This window comes from Vombatus ursinus, unplaced genomic scaffold (assembly GCF_900497805.2).
Source record: "Vombatus ursinus unplaced genomic scaffold, bare-nosed wombat genome assembly UNPS02014816.1, whole genome shotgun sequence".
NCBI lineage: Eukaryota > Metazoa > Chordata > Mammalia > Diprotodontia > Vombatidae > Vombatus > Vombatus ursinus.
Window position 1 is genome coordinate 18024321 of NW_020954594.1, and position 23964 is coordinate 18048284.

Consider the following 23964-nt stretch of genomic DNA (forward strand, 5'->3'; position numbering starts at 1 on the left):
TTTGCCCTTTGTGTGACCTTGAGCAAGTTACTTAACTACTCTCTGGCTTGATATGCTCATAGGGATATTGAGAGACAGGTTTGATGACCTCTAAGTTCCCTTTTAGCTCTATGTCTATGATTCTCTGAACAGCTGTAAAAATATAAGATAAAAGTTTATAGCTTTGCCTTTTTATTGGGCATGTCTGTAGCATTTTAAAAACATTTATAACATTTCTTTCTTTTCTTTTCTTTTCCTTTTTTTGGCTAGGCAATGGGATTAAGTCTTGCTCATGGTCACACAGCTAGAAAGTATTATGTGTCTGAGGCTGAAGGTCCTCCTGAATCCAGGGCCGGTGCTCTATTCACTGTGCTACCTAGCTGCCCCTATGCCATTTCTTTATGTGGGAGTCAAATGGGGATGGAATTGATAAGATCCCTTTAAAAAAAAAAAACAGGAAAAAGGAAGCTAGAGAGGAGGAATAAATTAGTTCTATATGACCATGCGCTGCGTCCTTGAGTACATCTGCAAGAGCCAGGACCATTTACTAAGGAAAAAGTTGAAGAGGGGTAGTGGTAGCAGTCAACAGCTGTGGCATGTCATGGTCTAATGAGGAAAAAAAACATCATTTCTCTTATTTATTTCTAGATTTTTTCATTGTTTTCATCATAATATTTTATTTTAAGAGAAAAAGTTGTTTAAGAAGGAAAAAGAGGGAGAAACCAAGAGACTGGTTGGAAGTAGGTTTTGGGGAAAGGAAATAATTGAAAGAAAAAGTAATTTAACTCCTAAAAAGTAAGGAAGTTTTCTAGAAGCAAAAGAGAAGAATAGATGAGTATAAATAGGTTTTTCACAAGCAGAATCTAATGAACAGGAGATCTAATGAAATAAACTGGGTAATCAAAAATTCATTTCTTCTAAATACAATAGAGGACTGCATCTCCTCATTCCTTTTATTCAACAGTTTTTTATACCCTAGAACTCTCCTGAGTCTGATGTCACTTAAGACTTTGTTATATTTACCATTAGTATCATTCTCATGAGAGGCATCATGGTGTGATAGATAAAGAGATGGCCTTGAAGTCAAAAAGATTTGGATTCAATGTCGTCTTTACCAACATACTAGGTAGGTGACCATAGACATCACTTAACCTTTCTGTTCCTCCAGGCAACTTTTGAACACTACAGATTATAGTAATTTTCCATCCTGTATTGATGGAAGCAGTTTCCAAATGGAGTACCCTGCAGCAAAAAATATCACAAGTCTGGATGAAAAAAATATATATATAGCCTGGTCATATGAGAAAATTCAGAATTAGCTATGACTTCTCTGAGCACCATTATTGTTGTTTGTTTGTTTTTAGTAGAAGTTCTAACATACATCCCTTCCTTTCAGTTTCCACTTTCATAGCCTTCAGGCCCTATGAGTAATTTATTTCAAGAATTTAATTGTTTCTAACCTTTTGTATCCAGTATGTAACTCAAGTTATCCTATTCCCTGATGCCAAATTAACTTCCCTTTTTCTTCTTATCATTATTGCATTCATAAATGACACCATGATTTCCTGCTACCTAAAGGATGATATTCAAACTCCCTAGCCTTGTATATTCTAGGTGTTTTCTAGCTGAGTTTTCCAACTTTCCATACCCTATTTCCTAACACGGACCTTATACCCTAGCCAAGTTGATTATTCACTATCTGCCAATATGTGCAGCTAATTTCCACCAACTTGCCTTTTTTGTCAAGCAATAAGTTGCCAATCTATATCAGTAAATGGAACTTCCAATTGGAGTACCTTTCACCATTTGGCAAACTATTTCAGGAATAAAGTACTAGTAAATTCCACTTCCCCAAAATTTATCCATCCTTCAAGATCCACCTCAAGTCTCTTTTCCTATATGAAGTTTTTCCTAAAAATTGTAGCCAAAGGTGGTTTCTCTTTCATCCTATCTCTTATGGTAGTTTTATCTGTGCTAATTATTTGTCAATTAGTCATATGCTGACACATAACACCATTTATATTGTCAAATTTTCATTTAGCTTACACATTTCTCTGTCAACCATAAAGGAAACAGCACATCTCATACTTTTTGTTATCTCTCAGAACACCTACACCAGTGCTTTACATGTTAGGTAAACAATATGCTCTTGTAAATTGGAGCATATTTCTAGCATTTGTGATAGACTAACACATCTTGTTTTCCCCATGTATGTCTATAATCAAAATAGCATACATTGGGGCAGGTAGGTGGCACAGTGGATAGAGCACTGGCCCTGGATTCAGGAGGACCTAAGTTCAAATCCAGCCTCAGGCACATAACACTTACTAGCTGTGTGACCCTGGGTAAGTCACTTAACCCCATTCCCCCCCAAAAAAAATTTTAAAAAAATTTAAAATAGCATACATTGTCACATTGAAAGGCTAAGTCAGGAGTTTAACAATTAGAGGATGAATTATGTGCCTCTACTACAAAGAAGTAGCAGGCTCAAATCAGATTGAGTTCCTAGCTTTGGTTTACTAGTCCTTATGCTACTCTGGGATGTAGTACTGTGACACCATTTTATTGTCCTTAATGTTATTTTTAATAATAACCAGCATTTATATAGAACTTTAAGGTTGCAAAGCATTTTCAACTATTTTTTTTCTCATTAGGCTCTCTCTCCAATGTTCAATTCCATAAAGTATTTTGGTTTTTGTCTTCATTTTCATATCTCCATGGACAAAATCAGATAATTAATTCAGTCAGTGATGTGAAAAAATCTAATTCAGGCCAATAGAGTAGTTATTTTACCTGAATGGTTGCCTCAACAAAACCCTTTCCTTTATCTTTTCTTATTTTTTCTTTTTTTTCTTTTTTTTTTTTTTACCTATTGAAAGATTCCTATTGGAGCCTTTATCTTTATTTCTGTACAAAATAACATGGAGTAATGTATCAGTGTATAAATGAGGAAAAGCAGCCCCTGCACACAGTTACTTGATTCTTGAACTTTTTTTCCTTAAATCTACTTGCCTAGAAACTAAAAAAAAAATGTATACTATTAAAGGTCTATATGTTTAAAAAATGAAACTGCATATCAAATAGTACTGAAGTAAATGGATGAATATCTCATTGTGTCTTTGAAATTTGACAAAGATTGGTTTCTTCACATAAGTGTATTCTTCTATTTAATATAATCTTCCAGGCAGATCACACAGCAGGTCAAATCTCCTATTATAAAATGTTTCTCCTTTCATTAAGATGGAAGGAAGTCAAGCAAAAAGATTTATTCTATAAACTAATGTATCTTTTAAAAAAAAGATTAAAGTTGAGATTCAAAGCTCTGGTGGAAGTCATATCAATTTATTTCAGAATGGAGCCCATTTCCTTGGTATTAACAGTTTCCATTAGTTTCCTTGTAGCTGCTCTCTTTGTGCTCGCATTTAAAGAGTTGTACATTTCAAAAACAAACAAACAAACAAACAAAAACAACAATTCAAGGCAATCCTGGGGAAGATCTTTACATTTATGTAAATATTTGTATTTGGTATCTGTCATTGAACTCACCAACTGTTTTGCTTTATTTTCCATTCATGAGCTATATGGCTATTATTATTCTAAGATAATTTACAGAACACAGTCATAATAACTGTAATGTAGTTTTGTATATGAAGTTAACCAATTGCAAGGTACCATTGCAGAGAACACTAGGAAATATTATGTGTGCTTAAAATTAGTGACTAACAGTTGATATAGTTCTCAGTGTGGTATGAAGTTTAATTTGGGGTTTTCTCATTATATTCATTAATCAGCAATTGGCAAGTGCTGTGTAATTTCCTTCAGATATGCATAATTTGCAATAACTTAAAGTTAAGTTGGTAACATGAAAAAACCACAAATTTGTAGAATTATGGAAAGTTTTATAAGACTAAATTTATAAACTCTAAAATTTAAAAAACTAAAATAAATTATGACTAAGATTCAGATATAATTTTAATTATAGTTCTAACTACAAAATGGAGATTATGGTTACATAAAAATAGGTATTAAAAATCTCCATGATTTTATTCAGAGATGGGAAACTGGTTTTTATATACTACAGAAGCAACATTCCAGTTTTGGCATATTTGCATGTTATCCAGCAGGAATAGGAAAATTCAACTGAGTAATTAATTGAAATTCTTGTGTTGAGGTCAAATTGATAGTGGGTCATTCTTATATCTATGGGAAATGCAAATTTGAACTTTTGGAGAGAAATTTCAAGCCTGAAAAAAAAATGGATTGAAGTTTTCCAACAATAGATTCATTCAGAAAATTAAGCTCCAACTATGTATAAAGAATTGTGTGTCAAATGATAATTAAAACTAATTGAGTTTATTAGAGTCTGAAAAGTAGATCTATACCAATCTAGCCTAACTGAGATATAAAAATATAGTCAACTGTAGGTGCGAACTAACATATTAAAAGTCTATGAAAAACCATGTAAGAATTTCTTTATGCTCAATGTCATCCTTGTTTTCATTATCACTCTTTCTGCTAATGCAGATCACAACCACTTGTGCCTTCCTACAGAGTTTTATGACTTGTGACCAAAGTAATTTTTCACCTTGTGACCAACATTCTGGTAATAAGCCTCTCTGAAGTTACATATGTTAGTCCTTAAATGATAACCTGTCACAACACCATAAATGAAACCTTTCCAGTTTGGTAAGATCTGGAAGAGTTTACACTGTGTTGGCATGGGTTTCAAGGACCAAACATTGCCTCTGCACAATGTGAGGAGGCTTGGAGTAGGGTTTTACTGGAAGCAGTTCCAGGGTCAGAAGCCATTTATTGAAGAAGTAGCAATATTCAGCAGAGACATGCAGAAGAATTGCGATAAATATTATTTATCATATTATCATATGTCATATCAAATATCATATATCATATAATCATTTTATTATGGTAGAGTTAAAACACTAGAAAGAGTCAAGAAACTCAAGTTTTTGTTTTCTTTCTATCTCTAATTAATTTTAAGATCTTGAACAAGTAATCTAAACTTTTTGGATCTCAGTATCCTCCTTTGGAAAATGAGAGTGGTTGAATGTATGTTTTTCAAGATTTTTTTAATTCTATCATTTTATGAGTTATTCAAATTTAAAATTTAAAAAACATTAAATATCAAGTTACCTTTTCTTTAGGCATATTGTAGATTAATTATTTTGTGCATTTTATTAATTAGAAATGATGTATTATATATATATATTCATATATGTGATTATTTTTGCATACCTGAAAGCTTTCTTATCTGCATTTTTTGTTTAGAACCATAATAAAACTTCACCCTAAAAGAGACACACAGAGCTTTGGAACTCAGAAGCTGTGTATCAGCATGGGCTCACTAAAAAGGTCATACTGAGCTAACCACATTTTCTGTTTTGATATGGATATTAGACTAGTTCACCTAGGGAATGTTGTATTTATAGCATATTTGGAATTCACCAAGTAATTTGACAAAGTCTCTCATTTGTATGCTAGGTAGATTCATAGCTAGTTGAATGAAAGTGTGCAAAGAATACTCTTTAATAAATTGATCATTGCTATTAAAATTGAGAAAATCCCAACTGGAAATGAGACATAGAGTACACTGTGAGCAGGGTACAACACATTAAAAACAAGGAATAATACAAGAAAAGTAGAGTAAAGGATGTCATCAGAGAAAGCTCTGGTCAGGGAAAAAAAGATAGGCTGGTCAAGTAGAGAATGAGGAACAATAAGTGACCAGCTGGCATGTGCTATTGTCATCCAAACAACAGGAGGACAATGTGAGAAAAGTTCCATGGTAAATTGGTGGAATGATGTGGACTACAGTCCAACAGAATAGACAGACATGGGTGCTGATATGCATCATTCAAAGGAATATCCCCAAAATGAAATCAGAAATGCATTTGAGTAATGAAGTTATAAGAGAGAGGTGCCTAGTTTGTATTACAAATTCTATCCTCCATCTTGTCCTAGTCAACATTGTGATCAGTGATTTGGATGAAGGGAAGGTATGCCAATCAAATTTGAGGAAGAATCTAAAAAGAATAAATTCAATAGGAAAAAAATTAAAAAGTATTTCATCTGGACATAAAAAATGTCAACTTCATAAGTATGATATTGCGGAAGCATATACAACTGTTCTGAAAAAAGACCTGTGGGTTTTAGTGGACTGCATGCTAATGAGTCAGTGTTGTGATATAGCAGTTCAAAAAACCCCTAATGTGATTATGGACTGCATAAAGAGGGACATAGCTTCCAGGATTAGGGAGATGATAGAACAACTGTACTCTGCTCTCTTAAGCCCTCACCTGAGGTATTTTCTTCAATTCTGGGCACCATAGTTTAAAAAGACATCTGATAAGCTAGAGACTGCCCAAAGGATAATAAACAAAAGAGGGAAAGGCCTTGGGTCCATAATATATAAGGAACTAGGAACCAGACCTGTGTAGCCTACAGGAAAGATGAAAGAAGCTGAAGAAGGAATGATACATTTCTTCAAATATTTGAAGGACTAGGTATTTCAATGAATAGACTGCCAGGCTTAAAGTCAGGAAAAGTCATCTTCCGGAGTTCAAGTACAGCCTCAGATACTTACTAGTTGTGTGACCCTGGATAAGTCACTTAACCTTGTTTGCTTTAGTTTTCTCATCTACAAAAATGAGCTGGACAAGGAAATGACAAACCACTCCAGGATGTTTGCCAAGAAAACCCAAAAATGGAGTCACAAAGAGTAGGACATAACTGGAACAACTGATCAGCAACAATGTGGAGAAAAAAATTATACTTGTTCTATTTGGATAGAACAGAAACAGTGTGAATAAGTTTCAAAGAAGCCAGTTTAGACCAGAATTTCCTAAAAATTAGAGTTATTCCAAAATAGAATGGATGGCCTTATGAGATGGTGGTTTCCCTCCCCATTCCCTACTTTTACTTCTTGGAGATCTTTAGAAAGAGACTGGAAGACAATTTATTGCCTATGTTATAGTTTGAGCTCCTTTCTTCAATGGGTTCACTTTGATGGCCATTAAGGTTACTTTTCACTCTCAAATTCTTTCATTCTTAAATGATAAAAACCTGAGAAAGATACCCAATGTTTAGCATGATGTAATTAGTGTTAAAACAGATCTTGAATATTGGTATGGTAGACCCAAACTGTCAAATAAAATATAACAGAGATAAATATGAAGTTCAACTCTAAGATTCAAAAAATCAATTGGACAAATATAGGATGAGAAAGATGTGATTAAAAGCACTTAATGAGTAAAGAAGACAATGTTTTTAAATTATTGAAATATTCATATAGATCAGCAGCATAGCATGATTACCAAAAAAGTTGATACCAACATCAATAAATATACAATGCCCTGAACAATAGGGCTAATTATCCCAATGTGCTCTTCCATGGTTACCCTGTACTAAGAATGATGTATTAATTTCTTGGGCACCATGTTTCATTTGGGATATTAATAAAAGTACCTCCATAAAAAAGGACTTATAATGCTTAACTCAATAGAAAAAATAGCAATTTATAAAAATCATATACATATGTACATATATAATATGTGTGTGTATGTTTATGGAACATGTTCATGGTCTTCAAATATCTGAAGATCTGTCATCTAGAAGAGGGATTGCATTTATCCTCTATAGGTGCAAAGGACAGAATGAGGACCAATGAAAAGAGGATGCAAATCTTAGTTTAATATCAAGAAAAAATATCTAACATTTAAAACTGTACCTAATTGGAATAGAGTACTTTTCATGTCAATGAGTTTTCCATTATTGGAAGTGCTCAAGCCAAGTTGGCTGACGTAGATATTGTTTGAGATATTGTTGAAGGGGGTCATACATTGTGTGGGTCAGACAAATAGTTCACATGTGCATTTCATAGTTTTACAAATAAAAGATTTAACTAATCATCTAGGAAAAACATTCCTTTAGAACAGTAAATAGAAATTATGAAAATATGTATCAATTCATTTCATTAAATTTTCATTAAATATCTAATAGATTCAAGCACTATGCTAAGAACTAATGCTACAAAGATGGTTCCAAGCATTCTGGGAGCTTACAATATAATGTTTAAGATTTTGTTATCAAAATGAAGAATTGCATGACTTTTTTTTTTTAGAAAGACAGCCTTTCTTTTTTTTGTGTTTGGAAAGGATATTTCTTTGTGTACTTGGCCATGAGGAAGGGTTATGGGCATGAGGGTTGTTTCTCTTCTTATTAAGACTTGTAGTACTTATGTGGTTCCAGAGTTCCTATTAGGGTGATTAGGAGCTTTGAAGACATATGAAGTGGGTCCATAAAGCTAGTTTCTAAAATAGTTCATTTGTACTCATAATTAGTCACTGGATCTTTACTTAGAGGTATTAAAAATGTTTTAGATCTAATGCAGATATCAAGATGATTCATTTTAATATGGATGACATCTTATTATCCCATGGCAAGTCCAGTCAAAATGCTTTCAAAAAGCAAGTTGTTAGATTGTCTGCTAATAAATTTCTTATAAATACTAACTTTGCTCATGATTGAAGGCAACCCCAACCATCCATTTCTATAGGGCCTCATTTTATAGCCTGATATACATTTCTTTCTCTTTTCCTTAGGGAGATGCATTAATAAAGCCTGGGTATGTGATGGAGATATCGACTGTGAAGATCAATCAGATGAGGATGATTGTGAAAGTTTCTTGTGTGGACCACCAAAATACCCTTGTGCTAATGACACATCCATCTGTTTACAACCAGAGAAGCTTTGCAATGGAAGAAAAGATTGCCCTGATGGATCTGATGAAGGCGATCTCTGTGGTATTTTGTGGCTTTCATTTATGCTTTATTTTGTTTTTGCACATTATATTTTCCTTTGAAATCAAAGCCTTTTGTTTGGCCACCACTGCTTAATATAATATGAAATTGTTTCTCTAAATCATTTCTTTGTAATGAAGCTTTTAGCACTGGAAACTGGCAATTCATATTTCACACATTTTGTTTCTATAGAAGAGATTCTAAAAATTATTGGAGATTTCTAAAGAAGAAATAAGAAACTAATAAATGGAATCCTGATGAATTGACTTCCTAATCATTTGGGTGTCTTCTGAGTAGAAAAAATAGCCAAAATTAAATTTATTATATGTGGTCAATGAATGGCCTGAAACAGGTGCTTACATCTAGTTTTCATTGATCTATATGAAGGAAATTACAAATTTGACATCTTCTGATTTAAACCATTTTTAAAAAAAAAAGACATATCCTTGTATAAGCACTGATATATAAGGAAACAACCTGGATAATGAATCATTCTTGATATTACCTAATTATATGTAATCCTCTTTAAGGATTATGGTGGCCTTACTTTATATTTTTCCTTTATTTTGCTGTAGCTATTTTGAATGATCATTTCAATTGATGAATGTTGAGCTTTGTAATCAATTTTGACTAATACTAAATAGCTCCAATGGAAGGGGGGAGAAACATTTCTTTCTCTGTGGGTAGATCAGAGAATTTCCATGGAGATTAAAAAAATGCTGTACAGATAATACTGAAGGTGACACACAATAAAGTAATGAAGCAGAGTTTACAGAATGATAACCATAATGACAAGCCTTGATGCTGTGAGAATATAACTGTAGGAAATAATGAGGGTGTATGATTGGGGTTGAAGAGACAGCTAAATAGAAGCCTGAAGTTATCATGGATTTTGATAACATTAATTGAGCAATGACAGAATGCTAAGTGATATACAATAAGGCTGTTATTCTTTTAAAATTTATATAATCTTGTCTCTTTTATTCCACAGAGCTCAAAGTTCTATAAAAGATCTTTGAAACAATGAGCATAATTATTTCGGTTCCTTGGTTCAAAAGTTTTAAAAAGTTTAGGACCCCAAACAACAGCCCAGAGTTTGACTAGATTTATATTATTGTCAGCTGCTCTTTTTGCATATTTCTTGTCTGTTACCTAAAACAACTGGTTCTAGAGTAAACTTTCCCTATTAGTAAGTGACTTTAAGTCTTTATATAAGGCAATGATAGCAGGTTTGCAATTTTAAAAAAATAGCAAGTCATATAGATACCAAAATTATGTCAATTAAAGGGTAACAGAATTCTAGGAAATAAGCCAGGGACCCACTAACAAAACAAATGAAGAGAGTGAGGAGATAAATAACACGGCATGCTCATGATTTTCCCTCTTTATCTACAGGCTGTGGAATGTTAAGAATAGACATATATGAAGGCAGGAATTTCATGTAATAGGACAAGTAGATGATTGGACTGATGGTTAGCCTGCAGAATAGGAGATTTGAATGGAATAGGATAGGTATTTTCAAATATTTGAAAGACTGTCACATGGAAGAAGATTTTGACTTGTTCTTTTTGGTCCCACAGAGTAGAAATAGGAACAATGGGGGAGAAGTGGACGTGGGTAACTTATGAGGAGATTAATTTAGGATTGTTTTAAAGGAAAATTTTCTAATCTTTATATTTACCCACAGTACTCAGTGATTGGCCAGTCTGGCCAGATAATGTACTGATCACCCACCTGTAATTTGAGGTCTTCATGCAGTGGTGGGATTAATACTTGTTGAGTATGTGGTACTAAGTTATCCCTTCCAGCTCTAAAATTGTGTGACTCGTGAGAAACAGGGAATATTCCATGTGCCTCCTGGACCCATGGCTATGTCTGTTCCAAAAGCAAATTTACTTTGAGGACATTCTTCAAAAGATTCTGCTGAGAAAAAAAGGATTTCTCCTCTCTGTAGATATCCATAGGTCACTCACTTCCTTCTTCATCCTGAGGATGAAAATTCTAATGTATTAAAAATAAAAATAGAGACAGATAATAGGTATCTTTACAAAGCTATGTCACAGTATGGAGTCACAAATCATAAGACAAATAGTATTTTTAACAAAGACAAGAATAATTTTATCGAAAGTATGGACTTAAATGATTTGGAGGGCAAAGAGAAATGAGTTAGAGGAACCCAAAAGAAGTTTGACATGCAAGTACACTGTCTAAAAGTACTCCTAAAAATAGGAGTAGGGTTTAGTAACAGCTGTCAGGCAATGAAAAATATAATGCGACATACACTATGTAAATGTTTGGAATTAAATTTATTTGTTCAGTTTGAGTTTTCAGCATAAAAATTCTTCTCTTGAAACCTATATCTTAATTCTGCAGATGATATCAAAAAGTGACATTCACTACGAAAGAAACAGTCATGTTTGAAATGAGCTAAAAGAGCGCTGTAGCAATTTTATGTTGCCTGCTGGGCAGACTGACATTTCTTCACAGCAATTCTCATGGAAGGGAATGTCGATTGAGCTAAAATGGGGCAAATACTTTGAAATGACTGCTGTTTTGAAATGATGATGATTAGGGGCAAGCAAACATACTTGGTTGAACCAAGAAATGGACCTAATTTTTTCTTCTAAAATCAAAGCATGCTTGGATTGAATACCTAAAGAAAATTGTTAATGTGATCATTTTCCTTTACTTATTACTATTGCTTCCTTTTAAAGGGAGAAGATAACAAAAGGAAAAATTCACTCAAATAGTAGGAAATGTAGAAAATTTTGTAAAAATACCTTGTATTTATAGCTTGACTTTGAAAAATGGAGAAAACTGAACGGACAAATGTGGGATATTCTAATTAGTTGTAACCCTTAATCCAGTAGTAAAATAACATTGCTGTATCTCTCGATAGACAAAAATTAAAATTGTGTAAGAAATCCTGAGCAACTCCAAAAAAGTAGAAAAAGGAAGAAATAAATGAGGAAGAGGGAGGAGAGAGAAAGAGAGAGAAAGAGAGAGAGAGAAAGAGAGAGAAAGAGAGAGAGAGAGAGAGAGAGAGAGAGAGAGAGAGAGAGAGAAAGTCTTTAAGACCTAAACAATGGTTTGGTCATATTGCAGTTTAAGTGTCTAATAGCAGATGGTTGCTATGGATGATGAGGACTTTTCTGTAGTATAGGAATAGTATCTTGGAATATACCTAATGAGTGAATTGTTTTAGAATGTGTTCAAGGCAGGTTCCTATACAATCCGTCATACAGACCACAGTAACAATATCATTAGTTGTTCAAATCGTACAAAACAAAGAAGCAATTATTTTCAAAAACCATGTTTATTCACAACTACTGAATGCCCATTGTGTGCAATGCATTAAACTAGTAGATCAGGATCTCTACAACCAGTGAGGGACAGCCTCATTTACTGTATCATATACTGACTCTTCAGGAAGCCAGCTAGTAGAGGCTGCAATTTAGGTCCATTTTAATCCCTATAATGTTGAGGTTATACAACAGAGAGGTTCTGCTCAAAATTTTTTCCCTCACAACCACAACTGGGAAAATGATGAGCTTACTTTACTTCTGCAGGCTTTAACAATCCACCTTCCAAAGCCATAAAGAGGAAAACCTTTTTATTGGTTCATTCTTAGGGGAACTCAGATTTTCTCCTCAAATTTCCCCTGACATACTCAACACCATAAGCCAATAGGCTTGTTCCCTATATAACTTTATTCTATCTCAGGTTACAAATTATTTATCATTGAACTGGGCTTAATGGGTAATGATTACCAGATGGAGATTGATTACCACTCTTATTAATTTTGTTTCTGCTGTCTTGAAGATGAATGTTCTCTGAACAATGGAGGCTGTAGCAACCACTGTTCTGTTGTTCCTGGGAGAGGAATTGTGTGTTCATGCCCATCGGGATTACAACTCAACCCTGATAATAAAACATGTGAAATTGTGGATTATTGTAGCAAACACCTTAAGTGTAGTCAAGTATGTGAGCAACACAAGCATTCAGTCAAGTGCTCATGTTATGAAGGCTGGAAACTAAATATGGATGGTGAAAGTTGTACTAGTATTGGTAAGTAGATTTGTGCATTTTTATTTTATTTTATTTTATTTAAGAGGTAAACCTGGCAAGTCATTTAATTTCTGCCACACTCAGTTTCTTCATCTGTAAAAAATGAGGGTAGGGGTGGACTCAGTGGCCTCCAAGGTCCCTTGCAGTTTTAAATGTATGGTCTCATAATCCCAAATTTTATCATAACCACAGTTAGCATAGCAAAAATAAATATCACTAGAAATTTGAGATAAATAATATAATTTGTCTTTTATCCCTAGTACTTTAGCACAAGGCCTACCTAGCATATAATTGGCACTTCATAAATACATGTTAACTGTTGACTGACAGGCTTTAATCTTCCCTCCAGAATCAAATTCCAAAATCATTAACACCATTCTCTCCCTATTTCAATCCATTTCACTCCACAAAGAGTAAATTTCACTTTTGGTATATCGTACACTTCATGAAAAGTCTTTCATTGTCTGAAAAATGAAGTCTAGTTTCACAACCTGACAGTCCTGGCCACCCATAATCTGTGCTTTCTCTTTCTGTCCAAACTTAATCTCTTCTCTAATGCAGCACAAACACTCCAGGAAGAGTGAGCTCCTGAAAATCTCATATATTTTATCAAATTTATTCCAAATTCAAAGTCTTTTGTTCATGCTCTTCTTTCTGTCTAGAACATATTCCAATTTTTCGCATCCTACAAGGCCCAGTTTGTCTTTCCTTTCTCATGAAAATCTTCCATAACTATTTCAACTTATATTTCCTTCTTCTCTCAACACGAGAAGTATTTATTAGATGTATTATGCATTTTGGTACTTAATAATTTCTTACCTCATATAAATCATATTTCATGCCTTGTCTCCAGAATACAAGTGTAAATTAATTGGGTGCAAGGACCTTTTTTTGTGCATTGTCCCCATAGTGGCAGACAGTTTGAACAAATGGTATATAAGCAATTACTTAAATATCACACATCAAATTATATTTATTAATATTTTAAAACAAAAGTTACTTTTGCTTTTTATTCTAGTCACGAAGCTTGAAATTTTGGAGGCATAAACTTGGCAGATATTTATATCCCCTTTTCTCTCATAAGACCATTTTGTAGACTACTGATGTAAGAGACTGAAACAATAAAATATATCAGCAATTTGTCTTGCTGATATTATACATTTCACTCATATACATGTTCACAGCCAAATTTCTGTAGACTAAATTTTGACCTCAGATACAATTTTTGTCCCTATCCCCAGCCAGAATTCAGCTACATATCTGATTTTTGGACAGAGATGCCAAAATGATTGAACTTCTTCAGAGTCATTTCATACTCTATGGGAATTAAAAACAACTTAAACTTATTATTGAAATTATTCAACATTTGAAAATAAGTGACTAATTGTTGAGAAAATTCCTTTAAAGGATTCACCTCTCCTGTTCCTAGTTCTGAATATAACAGGCAGTAATATATCATTTTCGTGTTTCAAAGCAGCAATATTTCATATGTGGTTTGGGTTTTATTTACAGAGCAGCATCTTTAAAGGGCTAGGCAATATCTTAAATTCATTTCCCAATAAACATGATGCTAACAATAACTATATAGTCCACATATCCCCTTCTGAATTTCAGTGAGCACACTTCATACAACCAAACTTTTCACTAGTTTAATGATGTTATCAAAAAATAAAATCTTTAAAGTAACTAAAACACAAAAAGGACAAAAAAAAAGTCTCTCCTTATGAGTACAGAAAGTCAGCTGAATCATAAAACAGATTCCTTTGTCCCTGAGTGGCTTGAAGAGACTTAGCTGACTAACCAACAATGTTAGACATCAGAAGTAAGAGGGGTTTTGTTGTCATTGTTAAAAGTGAAATTTAACCTTACACAATAAAGGAAAAAAGTGAATAATGAATGTTATTATGTTCTTTTGTAATAACTAGATAACATTTTTTGTTATAACTAGGCAATGTGATTATTGGTTTAATTCACCCACTTCCCACCATACTCTCTTTTGAGAGTTGGGGGGGGTGACCTGCTCTAGTGAGCTCTGAGTGAAGAAGATGCCTCTGTTCGTGTAGATGAGCCACTGTTGTGCCTCTTACAAAATTAGATAGTTGGTTGGGGGCACTTAGATTAAATGAAAACCAATATATATTAGAATGTGTGTCCTATAAAAAAGTATATTTTATCTGTAGTCATTCCCTGCAATTTTTTTCTGCCAAAGAAAAAATCTTTAAAATTATTAAAAATAAATATCTGTATTATATCATATGTATGTACTTAGAGACAGAGCCTATTGAATTCGTAAACTTTTGCTTCTCTTGCTCATTTTCATTTTTAAATTTATTTTTGATTTTAAGAAAATTTTATTGCAATTGTGTGCTTTATTTCCAATATATACTAGAGAACCATATATAAATTAAACAAAAATAGAGAAGGGAGTTCAACACAACTTTCCAATCTTAGACAGGTTTTACTCTTTTTAGTCTTTTATTCATGTCCTTCAGCATATTTTCCAAAATTTTCAGCTCTCACTGAAAGGTGTGATCTCTGTATTTATTTTACTTCTACTGGTCACTGTTGGCTTTTTTTTTTTAAAGAAACAAATACTCATTTTTTAAGCTCTAAGTCAAACAGCCACTTTTTCATTTTCCCCCTTTTCTCTTCCCTATTTATTTCATTTTTCTTTCTACTTTTTTCTCCATTTATTGCAGCCATTTTCACTTTCACCTCTTCCCTTTTTAAAGTCCCCTTAGGCTAGTTTCTGACCCATCATTCAAATTAATAAAGAACACATTTATATTGCTACTTAAAGTTCATGAATTGTTTGCACAATAGCTGAATTATTTAGGCCATCCATATATTATTATCCTCATTTTACAGATGAGGAAATTCAGTCTTAGAGAAGTTAAGTAATATGCTCAGGGTAACACAGAAATCAAATCTTGGAATTAGGATTCAAACCTACATCTCTCGTGACTCCAAGTCCAGTGCTCTTTCTATGATTCTCCATTACCTTTCATTGAAACTACTGTCTCTAATGTCATTCGTGATTTCCTAGACAAATCAAGCAGTTTTTCCTTTGATGCCATTCTTTTCCACCTCCTGACTACATTCTTTTATGCTATTGATCACTTCCTTCTTAAAACTCCTTCCTTAACTTCTACCACAATATCTTTTTCTTCATTTCTTTAATTTTTAAAAAGTAAATACCGCACTACATGAGAATTTATATACACAATATAGAATAGAAGAAGACTGTGCATGAAACCATGAATCTCTTTATATAGGACTTGTTTACATAATAATACATATTTTCCTGGTTCTCTATTGAACTTGTTGTTTTCTTTAGTTTTGCTTCAGTCAGACCACTTGTGATTTCTATTTCCCCAAGATGCTCTTATTTGCACTTCTCCTCCGCATAACTTCTTTCCCTCACTTCCTTTTCTTTATGCTCTCTTTTCCTCACAGTTTCCTACTTTTTCTTAACATTCAACTGTTCTGATTCCTAACAGAGATTAATAGAATAAGTATAGTGTAACACAGCACTGCCATAACAGAATTCAGGAAGAAATTTTAAAAAGTGATAACCACAAGAATCATCTTTGGGAAATACTGAGGCAGTCATCAAACCCCACAGAATGCAAAGGTTTGATAGACATCTAAATAGGTCATCTTATCCATTACTTTTTTGCTCAACATGGCCCTTATTTGGTAATAAACAAATCATAGAATTTTACATCTTGCAAGGATCTTAGAGATTACTTGGTCTGACATCTTTCATTTTATACATGGGGAAACTGAGGCCTAGAGAGTTTAAATGAATTGTAGCCAGTTGTTTTTATTGTTGGTCAGTATAGTTCAGTCATGTCCAACTCTTCATGACCCTGAGGAGCATAATAAATCAATACTGACCATGGAGTTTTCTTGGCAAAGTTACTAGAGTGGTTTGACATTTTTTCCTCCTCCAATGGATTAATGCAAACAGGTTCAGTGAATTACCCGAGGTCACATAGCTAGCAAGTGTCTAAAGGCAGATTTGAACTCAGGTCTTCCTGACTCCAGGCCTAGTACTCTACTCATGGATTCATCTAGCTGTAAATGTAGCCATGTGTTAATTTAACAAACATGAAATACCCACTATGTCCAAAGTATTGTGTAAGTGCTAGACATATGAAGAAAGAGAAAAATAAAACAAACCTATCTTTAAGGGATTTATATTCTACTTGAGAGTGAGGGTCCCAAAATGTAAGCATCAGCAAATAAACAAATACAAAATAATGTTTTAAAGAAGAAAGCCAGATCTCGAGCCTACATCTCCTAATTTCCAATATAAAGCTTTTTTCAAAAATTCATGATGCTTTCTAACATTTCCTTTTTTCATAGGTCTGAGGGGATAGAGAAAGTAAATGATGTATGAAGCTAGAGTAGAGTTGGCCTACTTAGCACTTAAATACTCAAACAGAAGATAAGTTAGAAATATCTTAATATGTATTATGAAAAACATGGAATAACAAAATTGGTGAAAGCACAGAGTAACAAAAGTATAATATATTATTTGTATTAAATAAGAATAATAATAATAAACTAGTGGCACTTTGTATAGAAATAGCTATTCAGATACATTGCCAAGGTGCCCTGGAGGAAGTTAGGAGGAATCTTTGCCCAAACAAGATATCTCATATTCTGGTTCATAAAAGTCATTAATAAAACATATATACTAACAATAGAAAATATCTAGGAAGGCTAATAATAGATCGAGGACATGACTACTAGGTCTTCCATATAGAGTCACAAAACAGTCAATTGATGGATATGCTACATTTTCAAACACAAATCTCCTCACTGAAAAAATGCAAATTATGGCCTTTTGGGATTTGTACATATAATATTGGATAGAATATTCTGAAGCAGATAATTCTCAAGTCACTTCTATTTTAAAAAGGTAATTGTGAATATTGTGATGGTTTGGGGTGTTAAAGTTCAATGATTGATGAGAAGTAGATACACTGGAAAACTACTAGAAGTACAAATTGATGTCTAGTTCAGAATGTCACTGACATTCATGCCAGATTGAGTTCAACTATTGTCCCCCAAGAAAAATAAATACAGTTCTATTAAAATTAAAACAAACCAGTAAATTGTTATTCTCCCACTCTAGCCCTTTCTCCTGTTTTTCTATACACATTTAAGTACATTTTATTGATTCCTTTTGTGATTACATGCCAATGATGTTAAACATCCTTCTCTTCCAGATGAAACCTTCCCTTAAGACCAAAAATAATTAACAAAAACAAATATGGTACAATTACACAAGTCACTTAATTTGTCTCTGCCTCAGTTGCCTCACCTGTAAAATTAGAAGGTTGGACTCCTTGGTCTTAAAATTCTTTCTATCTCTAAATCTATGTCTATGTCTGGAAGTGCATATACTTTTATGTGTGATAGGACTTGCAATTTCATAGGTTTTGGAAACTCCCTGTACCAATGTATATAAACAACTGTTCTTCAAACTCTAGCAGGACTTCTTAACTAATATCCACAGAGTGGACCGGAAAGTCTGTGAATAGACTTCAGAAGATCCTGGAATTTGGATAGGAAAAAAATTGCATCTTTATTTCAATATAAATGATTTCTCTGTAATTCTATGTTTTATTTTATGCATTTAAAAGCATTATTCTGAGAAGAGGCACATAGGTTTGACCAGATCACAAAAGGGATACTTCACACACACACACACACACACACACACACACACACACAATTATATATCTTTCTATTAGAGATACATCAGAGGACATTGAGTGTTTAATATCACACCTAGGGTCCCAGGGTCATCCAGATGATATATGTAAGAGATAGGACTTGAATCTAGATCTCTTTGAGTCTCAGGTTGTCTATCTATGTACAAAAGCTGACTCACTGTCAATATTCATTGGTTCTTTAATCAAGTAAGCAATAGATTTTAATCTCCTTGAGGACAGGAATTGCTTTGGTTTTGGAACATACCTAGAGCCTACCACAGTATGTTGTATGTGATGGGAGGTTAATATATGATTATTAAATTGAAGCATTTCTGGTTAAGTGTATTATGTGTATAAGATTTCTTTTTGTAAAAGGAGGAATTTAGAGAATAAAGAATTCAGATACTTGATCTTTATGTTTTTCTTCTAACCTTTTATATGTTCATTAATCTTAATATACTTTCCCCCTCTTAAAGTAAAAATAATCATTTAATCAGATCATAGAATCTTAAAACAAGAAGAGACTTAGAATGGCTACCTTGATGCAAAATTAAAGAATTTGTGAATTTATATGAACCTTAACCATTGAAAAGTTGGTTTATCATGCATCATAAAATCAAAATCAATAGATATGTATTAAGTTCCAATCAGTACCACCATCCCTCACAGTTGGCAACGCTACCACCCTGATTGATCTTTGCTCAAGGCCAATGGAGTTTTGCTTCCTGACTTAAGTATTTGCTTTTAGAAAAGACTTGGACCCCCTCAGACTGAATTTTCTCTTAGAAGATGAAAAATTTTAGCAACTACCTATCTCCCAGACACTGTTATGGATACAAATTTGAAGCATTTTGAGCCTCCCCAAAGTTAGGGAGAAAAATGTGATTTTACTCTCCTTAATACATCAATCACAACAAAGAAATCATCTTCATTGTAAAGTTTCATTAAATAGCTCCTGACAGTACTGTTTACTATAAAACTTGTGGGAAAGATGGTGTTCCTCAATAGGGAAATGATGTAGCTCCCCCATTTTGAAAGTGTGTGTGTATTAAAGTGTATATATGTACGTATCTACATCTACATACACATGCATACATGTATGCACACATGTGTTAAAGTGCATATATGTATATTGTATGCATCTACATACACATGGGTGTGCATGTATGCACGTGTGTGTGTATGTTTGTGTGTGTAGGTATGTATATATAGCTTCATAGCATTAAAATGAACTGGCCAAACATTCATCTTTTCTAATCTTAATGATATCAACAAAGACACAGGCAAAAATCTCAGTTTATGATGGGAGCCCCATGCTGCCTCAGATCAGTTTTTGACAATGTTGAGTATGTACAATAATCATTCTGTAGAGGTAACTGCTTATTCCAGTGATAAGGATTTTCTATTCTGAAACTTTAAGGCAGAATGTAGTGGATTGCCAGAACTGGTTAGATTTTAGTTTTTCCCTGGGGACTTAAAATATTTAACTAGCCCATGAGAAGTTTTATCACCCAATGAAGCTTCTATTTTTAGTTTTTATGATATTTCAATCCTACAGGCTTTCCCTTTATTTTCTTTCTATTTTCTCTAGGATTTCTTTGAACATTACAATTTATTAACACACTAGTAAACTCCTTGAGGGGAGACACTGTGCCTTATCCTTTGGCTATACTTCCCACAGTATCTAGATATTCAACAAATGCCTGTTTAATTGTTGTACCTCACAAAGGAATTTAAAACTAAAAATGTTTACCTGGATTTGTAAAAGAAAAAAAAATTAGGACAGCAAGAGAACTGCAGGAGCTCCCACAAGGTTAACACAAATAGACCATGGTCTGTCATATATAATCAGTCATAAATGTTAAACCTTAGAGGAAGTATTCTGTAGTACAAAGAGAGATGAGCCTTGGAACTGGAATAGCATACTTCAAGTCCTTCTTCTGACAAGTACATTAAGTAATTATGGACCATTTGCATAACTTCAAAATATGTTGGTCAAGGCTCTAAGATTATAAATTATAGGTGACTTTCCTCTCTGTGTAGGCACATAGTGAATTTCCCACACCAATAAAATCACAGAAATTGAATCCTTCCCCCCAAACCCTAAGCTAAACCTAAATAATGAAGAATTTAGGAATTACTCATGTGCATGCACTCAAAACTTTTACTTTCAACTAGTTTTCTTGATGCACATCATTCTATATGCATATGTTCATACATATATGCACAAATATAAAGCATATATATATATATATCCATGCATGATATATCCTCCTCCCACTTAATTTATTTAGCCATATTGTAGATTTTTTAAAAGTAGATAAAATGTTTTAAATTAAGTTTTAAATTAAATTAAACCAAAATTGTATCTGAAGAAAACTTTATGAAAGAGAAGGGGCCTTGCAGGCCCCTGAGGTTGTACCACTTGGACAATAACTTTGGCTATAGATTTTTTGGCAGCAAAGCAAAAACAGAAACCTGTTGAATTGCACAGCTTTTGTTTTTCGAACATAAAAAAGCATATGCATTCAAGAGACTAAGTTTCTTTTTTATCTTGTTAGTAGATACTCTGAAACCTAAGCTTTTCAAGTTCGTCTTAAATTGTGGATTAAAAGAAATATCTCCTTTCATGAAAAGAAATGGTAGAATAAGTTACATATATATTTTAAAAGGCATATTTCTTCCTAAAAACATTCCTTTCCATGTACTAGAATATCTTAATATTTTTAAAGCATATCTATTAAAATACATTTAATTTCAGATCCCTTTGAAGCATTCATCATTTTTTCTATACGACATGAAATCAGAAGGATTGATCTTCACAAGAGAGACTACAGTCTGCTTGTTCCTGGATTAAGAAACACAATAGCCCTTGATTTTCACTTCAATCAGAGCTTGCTTTATTGGACAGATGTTGTGGAAGACAGAATTTACAGAGGCAAACTTTCAGAAAGCGGAGGTATGTACTTTTGTTTTACTTTTTGGGTAATTTTATTGTACCAAAATGATACCATCAAGAGAAAATTTCTAATATAGTGTTGGTCCCTCACATAAATTGCACAAGAGCTACTGGCAGTGATTTTGGTTTCCATTCCCAGGATTGATCATTTGTTTTTTATACTATTTTGGGGGAAGTAGGTGTCATACCAGTTGGAGCACTAGACATGGAGTTAGAATAGCCTGAGTTCAAGTCCTGCTTCAGCTGGGGCATCCTACACAAGTCATGATCTCTCTCCACCTTAGTTTCCTAGAAAAGAGAAATGAAGGAAAGCACTTTAAAATGAAAAACCACAGGTATATGGGGTAGACACACGGTCCAGGGTTTTATGTGGATCAGGAATGGGGATAATAATCGTACCTACCTCACAGGTCTACTGTGAAGATCAAATGAGATCATAACTATAGAGTGCTTTCAAAGTTGAAGTGGTATGTAAATGTTAGCTATTATATTATTTTATGCAATGGGTTTATCTATTTAAGAAAGGCAGAAGCATATTAATATATATGTATACACACATACTCGCATACATATATACACACACATATATACAAAAAATATATTGTCTTCCATATGACAATGGCTGGATTGTTTTTCAAGTTACTATAATTTGCTTTATGGTTTTCTACCAATTATAAATTTAGTCAAATAGCAGCATAATTGAAAACAAATCAATAAAAGTGCTAGTGTGAAGAACATTCCACTCTCTTGCATTTTCTTCCTTCTGTTTTTGCATAATTCATTCATGGAAAGGTCCTAAATGGTAAGTATAAAATATTTCTGCCCAAATTAAAATTATTTCCTTTCATTAGATTTGGATAACCACCTAAGTACATTTCAAGTTGTTTTTTTTTTCTTTTTAACTTTCTTTTTCTTTTTAACTCTCAAGTTGTTAATTACTTTGAAAATCACTTCTGTAATTTATGAAAAGTAACCATGTCACAACTTTACTCTTCAGCATAATTGTATTCTGGTTATTTGGCACCAGGAGAAAATAATTCAAAGTGATACAGTGGAAGATGTTATAGGGTCAGTCATCAAACTTCCCCCAAATACTTAGTAATATAATCAAATGTGATTTTGTCAGAAAACATCATTAACAGTAAATGATACCCCTTTATCACCCTCAATATATCAATTAACCTCTGTGTAATTTTAATAGACCATTCCACTAGAATAAGTACAGATAACAAATTTAAAGATTTTTAAAGGGAAACATTAGAAATACCATCTTTTTTAGAACTTTCAGCTGATATATAACCCAGTGTTTTTCTACTCCAAGAATTTATGCTATCCATGGAATATTTACATGAAATCATTTCTTAAGTCAAACTAAGTCTAATTTGACATGTCTGTTAGAATATCATCTTAGGCTCTAGAAATTTTTTTTAATGTCAGTTCTGTAATTAAACCTACAAGAAAGTACGGTATATAAGAAACTTAGATTCATAAGTTTTACATCTGTATAGTCAACATTTTATCATCTCAGATAACAAAAGCAAAGTTTAGCTCATAGTTTCAATAATACTCCAGTCTTTAAAAGTTCAAGTGATTGATATATGTTTTTTTTTCATTTCCCTGGCCTTACTATGATAAAGGTTAATATCTTACATACGGAGTTATAATTTGTAATTTTAATGTCCAGAACAAGTTCAGATAGTGTCAAAGGTTGCAGGGAACAATCTTCTCTAAGTATAGTCATGCCAGAGAGGAGGATGGCCCGTTTCCCAGAGAATCTGGCACATTTCCATATAGTCAAATAAAAGTCAATGGTCTCCAACTTCTCAACACATAGAAGTTAGCTGAGTAATGTAGCTGTGTAGGGAAGTGGGCCCTGGGAAAGGATTCCCATGATTATGGAGCACTGGAAGTAGCATCTTAAGGAAGGAAAAAAAGAAAAGGAGCAGTTTCACTATGCATTGAAGGCAGTCTAGTTGAGGATGAATGATAGACCAGAGGATAGAGGTCGAGACCAAGAATGCTACTGTCCCATTCTCTCCCACTGCCCCCAACACACACACACACACACACACACACACACACACACACACACACACACAGATGTTAGCACCCTGGAAAGAAACACTGTTCTCTTTTAATGTCTCCACTAATGAGTACTTTAAAAAAAAAAAAGTATTCCATACCAAGATACAAGAAGGTGGAAAACAGAGGCTTGGTTAACCCACTATCTTTCCTTAACTGCTTAAAATCAGGGTACGTTATTTTGTCAGAAAAGAAAATCCAATACATGTATATCACCATTTGACAGAAGTGTTTTTTAGATACTGCAGCAACTATAACTGTCATTTGGGTTACAAGTTGCCTCATCTTTTCTCAGTAAAATAGGGAGGTGTTTGTCCTACACAACTGACCA

The 23964-nt window shown here is 33.4% G+C and overlaps 1 protein-coding gene across 1 annotated transcript in view; it reads left to right on the forward strand.

Moving 5' to 3' along the window:
- LRP1B (LDL receptor related protein 1B) overlaps positions 1-23964 on the forward strand; it is a 2189733-nt gene that overhangs the window by 1379458 nt on the left and 786311 nt on the right. Inside the window, exons 22-24 of the mRNA XM_027835590.1 lie at positions 8598-8798; positions 12618-12863; positions 21354-21551. Coding sequence (XP_027691391.1) covers positions 8598-8798; positions 12618-12863; positions 21354-21551 — 645 coding nt within the window. The remainder of the gene's footprint in view (positions 1-8597; positions 8799-12617; positions 12864-21353; positions 21552-23964) is intronic.